The sequence below is a fragment of the Rhincodon typus genome, chromosome 8 (assembly GCF_021869965.1).
Source record: "Rhincodon typus isolate 14 chromosome 8, sRhiTyp1.1, whole genome shotgun sequence".
NCBI classification, from domain to species: domain Eukaryota; kingdom Metazoa; phylum Chordata; class Chondrichthyes; order Orectolobiformes; family Rhincodontidae; genus Rhincodon; species Rhincodon typus.
The window spans coordinates 39178009-39183616 of NC_063339.1; the positions used below are offsets into that span (position 1 = coordinate 39178009).

Here is a 5608-nt window from a genome sequence, read left to right on the forward strand (position 1 = left end):
GGAGAGAGAGGGGCCGAGAGTGGTGGGAGGGAGAGCGGGGAGTGAATGAGGGGTGCGGGGAGGAGAGGAAGAGTTAGGAAAGATGAAGGGGGCGGGTGGAAGATGATACACAAATAAATAAGTATCCACTGCACGGAACATAACCCTCAATCAACCCGACCCGCTGTGATCTGCAACATTTTGTTTTGATTCCACCATCAGCAGTAATCTTTTTTACGCCCCAGTCATAAACTGACGTGCAGCTCTGTCGGGGTGCGAGTGCTATAATTGAATGGAGGTAGGTTTTTAATTAAAAAAAACTAACGTATGCAGTGAGATGGCGGGGTGGCTGTGGAATGCAGGTAAAGCGGAGTGAGTAAGAAGTCCGGAGTGTTGGGTGGGTGGGAAGGAATGCACTAGCTTGACCTAAGAGCAGCGCTGCTCAATAGGTAAGTATCGCGAGAGCGGGCTCCCAGACGAGTCCTGCACTCACCAACAGTTGGCTGCGCGGCCACTAACATCTGGGCCGCCGCAGATGAAGGGGACCACACGGTGGCTGCGCAGACACTGGCCTCATGAGCGCTCGTCCCGGAGCCGACAGCTGCACCGCTCGCTCTGCCCAGGTAAGTGCAGCCACACCTGGGGGGTGGGGGATGATTCAGCACGCGCTCCGGGCCACGGCCACGCGCAGAGACAGCCCGGCGCCGCCGCCGCCGCTCCTCCTGTCCTACCCAGCTCCAAGTTTTTGTCCGTGCACCCGGGCGGGGGGCGGCTTTGCTTTGCTTTTTTTTTGTAAAGAGTTATGCAAGTACGTGTTGTTTCTTTTCCACCCTTCCTTTCCCCTTTCTCTCTCGCTCACCGGTTTATCACTACCGCCCCCCTAGGCCGAAGTATCAAGAGTTCACTCGCACTTTTGTAATTTTCCAGGACGTTTTAACTTGAGAAAGTTGTGTGCTCTTGTTTGCAAAACAACAAGGACGGCAGCGAACCAACACACAAAAAAAAATACACGGAGGAAAAGGGCTGGAGCAGGAGAAGGATGTAAAATTGGAACAACAGTGAACTCTCTTTGCTATCCCTCCCCCTCCGGTCGTTGGCTGCGAACTGGAGTTAAAGGAACATATGGCATTAAAGGAGCACAGCTGGAGGTAGCATTTCCATTGCCAGTGATGTCAGAGCAGCTGACTCTCCAGCTTGTTCCTGGAGTTAGTAAACCCAGTTTTCTCTCTCTCTCTCTCTCTTTCTGCTTCGAGGCCACTTTTCCTCAGAGTCCATTTCGGATTTCCAACCGATTTTATTCGGGTGGGTTTCGGTAAGGGGGGGTGGTGGTGGCGTTTGGAGAAAAGCTTTCAGGGTATTTGACGCTTTTGAGGGAAGAATGAACCAAAAGGGGGCGTGAGAATTTTTAGTTTTATTCAATTTGTCTGTGGTCAAGGTATTAACAGTAAACAGTTGCTTGCTCGCCATGCGAGTGATCACTGAATGAACGCTCTTTTGTCATGTTGAAGTGCCAAAGTTTGGTGATTACTCGGGAAACTTAATTGCTTTAAATGATCGTTACTTAATTTCTCTAATTGATAACATTTTCTCTGACAGCTGTCGCGTTTCAGATGCCATCTGCACGAACACTAGGTGCTCGTTACAAATCCGCGCAATCGTTATGTTTATTACTCTCTTCTGCAAATTTTAGACTGTCTTAAAGTATTAATGGCGCAGTTTCAATTGAATGCATTTCTTGTGTTGTAATTTCTGTTTCATTTTCGTGCTTTAGCAGGTTATGAAGGAAGAATGGAGTTTCCAGACCATAGCCGGCAGTTGCTGCAGTGCCTGAGTCAGCAGCGTCACCAGGGCTTTCTCTGTGATTGTACTGTTCTAGTTGGAGACGTTCAGTTTAGAGCCCATCGCGCAGTGCTTGCTTCATGCAGCATGTACTTCCATCTATTCTACAGGGACCAGCTGGACAAAAGAGACATTGTGCATTTGAACAGTGACATTGTCACAGCTCCTGCCTTTGGCCTGCTTCTGGAATTCATGTATGAGGGAAAACTTCAGTTTAATAGTCTACCAGTGGAAGATGTGTTAGCTGCAGCCAGCTACCTTCACATGTACAATATTGTGAAAGTTTGTAAAGGAAGATTGAAAGATAAAGAACAATGCGCAGATGATAGAATGAATGGTAATGCACTTGGATCTGTGAAAGAAGAGAGTTCTTCAGAAAACGATGAGCCAATAGCACATTGTGACACACCAATCAAGAAAAGTTGTACTGTTGCAGATAATAAACCCACAAGCAGTGAAAAGGTTAATGGACATTGTGGAGGCTTTTCTGACCTTGTAGGTATCAATCCTGTATCTACAGAACCAGAACCAGAATTATGCAATGCAGCAGCTGGAAAAACAAAGTCCACCGTCAGTAGTTCCACAGAACCTTTGTCTCAGACAGCTATTGACCATATCAAGGCCCCAGCTGATGTGGACTGTGCTCTAGATCTGTCTTTCAAGCCTGTGTCTGGAAGAGATTTATTTTACTCCTCCTATGTTTCTGGACAACTGGCCTCCAACAGCCAGCAGCAGGGCACCGTGCCACTTGTTGGAGATCAACAAGATTTGCTGTCAGACCAAGAGGACAGTGAAGAAATGGATCCAGCAAGTCAGAGTGGGAATTCTGCCAGTAGTATGCTGACAGGATTTGGTCCTGTGTTTTCAGGGAATGGTGTGACACATACTGTAGGAGGAGAGCACGAAAGGGATGGGAGTGAGGATGATATGCCGTCATCTGATATTTCAAGCAAAAAGATGGTAATGTCGACAGGACATATTTTTATCTGTCCTCTCTGCAGCAAAGGCTTCCCAAGCCCACATGTTCTTCAGCTTCACCTGAGCACGCACTTCAAGGAAAAAGATGGCCCTCGAGCCAAAATGCCTCCTGATGGCTCCATGCCCACCTGCTCACAGTGTGGGAAAACCTTTTCCTGCATGTACACGCTAAAACGTCATGAACGAACTCACTCAGGTGAAAAGCCCTACACCTGCGGTCAATGTGGAAAGAGCTTCCAGTACTCTCATAATCTCAGCCGTCACACAGTTGTGCACACCAGGGAGAAACCACATGCCTGCAAATGGTGTGAAAGACGATTTACTCAGTCGGGTGACCTGTACAGGCACATACGCAAATTCCACTGTGGTCTTGTAAAGAATATTGCTGTTAGATAATACTTAGCATCAAATTTGAATATCTTAAAGTTAATATTCATATCTGGAAACCTTGCACGGTTTAGGCTACAAGTGTAAAGAAAAATTCCACTGCATTGCTTTCTTGCATAAAATGTGAGAAAAGAGATCTGCTTTCAATATTTTCTTAAAAATCTGTTGAAGTTGCAGTATTTCATAGGAAACAATGTTGTAAAATTTGAACTATTTTCTTTTCATTTCAAGAAGATCCAAATGTATTCACTAGAGGAGTGTCCCATTTCTTTTCAGTCTGAAAGATTTAATAATCTCAGTTCCTAAAGTTTGCTTTTACTATGTTTCTCCTCTTCCTTACCAGCCTCGGATTTGACATTGCACAAATATGGCACCTTCCAGGGGGTATGATTTAAATGAAAATTCCTGCTAAATCATTAGTGAGTCATCAAAATAGTAACCATTATTTAAAAATCAATAAGCAACTGATTAATCGAGTATCCTGAATTTTACTGTTTAAGAATTTGCTAGCACAATAATGCTGATGCTGGCAAATGTTAAATTGTTTGTTTGGTCTGTTAATATCTAAGCAAACACTCTTACTCCTTCAAAAATACAGTTTTAGCTGTACATAGATACACTTGATATGACATTTCACCTAGCAACATGACCCAATACCATTCTGAATGAGAGGTAAATTAACTGTTTTGAAATGCAGTACTGCAGCTTTAACCTATGAATGTTGAATATGTGGTCTTACCTTCTGGAGAAATTCAGTTATGAATTTTTGTTGTTTGCTGTGATTGGAATATAGCACTAAGAACAACTACTAAATGTTATTTCTTTCTCCTGATGAAACTTGATACTGTATTTATAGCATTTTGATCGTTTGGGGTGTAGTGAATTTTCTGTTGTTTAAAGGCTGAATTTAGGAAATTAAAGTTTGAACTGTTTCATAGAACTTTAATTTTCTATTAATATAAAAGTTTATTTTGATGCCACAAATGGGCAATTATATGAAAATTTGAGTTCTATGTCAAAAGATTCAAAAAATAACAAATTACTACTGATTTTATTGAGTTTTCTTATTTAACGGCATAAATGTGTGTCCTTTGAAGAATTATGGTGTTTATTATTGTTAATGGGAATTTTTTTCAGTAATGAGTTCCCTGATCATTATTGGGTATTACTGATTCATACTGGAACAAAAATTGTTTAGAAGTAAAATGTGAAATTCAATTTCTTTGAAAATTTTAAGATCAAAAACCACTCGTTTTAATGTATATTTTAAAAGTTGTATTGCACACTTGGAAAATATTTATGTTGCACTCTGGGGTTTTCTTGGGGTTTTGTTAAATTCAATTTACCGTAACTGCTTAATAAGCAACTTCAAGGAAAATTTTAAAAACTGGAGACTAGTCATCTAACATAAAATATAAAACAGGTAAGGTCTGTAAAATGTTTTGTATAATCAAACAAAAAAACACTTATTTATAGCTTTTTGTGGTCTTTACGAAGTTGCTGTGTATAATTCCTATCCTTGAAATTTATTAATGGAGAGTTTTATAGTAAGAATGTAGCAGAGCCCTTAGAATGAAGTCTAATTTTTTTTTTTACAAAACTTTTATTGCATTTTTTTAATAATAAAATGTTTCCTGGTCTGCATTTTAACAATAGTGTTCTGTACGGTCTATAGAAGACAATCAGAAAGTGAAGGGTGTTTTTTTCATTAAACCTGTAGCGCTTAATCAGCAAGATGTCTTTTAATTTTTTTGCCCTGTTTGTGTTGTAAAACTGTGACAATCGTGACTAGGTTCTTAGTTTTAGCAAAATTTTTTAAAAATTAAGTATATTGAGATTCCTAACTTGTTTTTGCTCATGGCAAAGTCTAAATGCCTGTATATTTTGTGAAGACGTGCCTTTTATATATTACCTCATTCAATGGATTGAATACCTAGTGCACGATTGCAACTTGTTCAGAAAATTGAACAACTCCTATTAAAAGAACTGACATTGACCTGTGTGTGTTTTTTTTTTAAATTATGGAAAATAAGCTAATTACTTTGAATGTAGGATGTTACAGATGAAAAGTTGAAGTTCTCAAACCCCCATTATGATCTTATACAGTTTTAAATTCATTTTATTCAATGTCTTGCTGGATAATTCATTGTAAAAATTTAAGTTTCAGGGTTATGAGTTTGTTTCTCAATCTTTTGGTGTTTTTTAAATCTCTATAGAATAAACATAGGCTGTTTCACTATTAATAAGCCTTCTTGTTCTGCATGTGTGAAACATCTGTAATAGTTAAATGTGCTTCCATGCTTGCAAGTGATATGGCAATGCTCCTCCACTTACCGTAATAATACGGTGCTACCAGGACACATTGTTTGTATTCCTTTTAAAGTCCATTTGGAAGTTAATTTGCTACATTCACATGTATGCAATT

At 40.3% G+C, this 5608-nt stretch overlaps 1 protein-coding gene across 9 annotated transcripts; it reads left to right on the top strand.

Moving 5' to 3' along the window:
• The first annotated feature begins 134 nt into the window (after positions 1–134).
• zbtb42 (zinc finger and BTB domain containing 42) lies at positions 135–5179 on the top strand. 9 transcript variants are annotated; one of them, XM_048600270.1, is made up of 2 exons: positions 135–277; positions 1751–5179. In XM_048600270.1, exon 2 carries the CDS (start codon positions 1768–1770, stop codon positions 3190–3192), a length of 1425 nt encoding a protein of 474 aa, XP_048456227.1. In that variant the 5' UTR covers positions 135–277; positions 1751–1767; the 3' UTR covers positions 3193–5179. The 9 variants fall into 9 exon arrangements, with proteins under 9 accessions (XP_048456227.1, XP_048456228.1, XP_020370154.1 ...); XM_048600271.1 differs by having other exon boundaries at positions 1754–5179; XM_020514565.2 differs by lacking the exon at positions 135–277 and adding an exon at positions 443–602.
• The last annotated feature ends 429 nt before the right edge of the window (positions 5180–5608 follow it).

What these genes read in the sequence shown, in the direction of transcription:
- zbtb42 (XM_020514565.2), top strand. Translation starts at nt 515, where the DNA reads ATGAAGGGGACCACACGGTGGCTGCGCAGACACTGGCCTCATGAGCGC. An exon ending in GCACCGCTCGCTCTGCCCAG is followed by an intron (nt 603 to 1,750) that starts GTAAGTGCAGCC and finishes TTCGTGCTTTAG; the next exon opens with CAGGTTATGAAGGAAGAATG.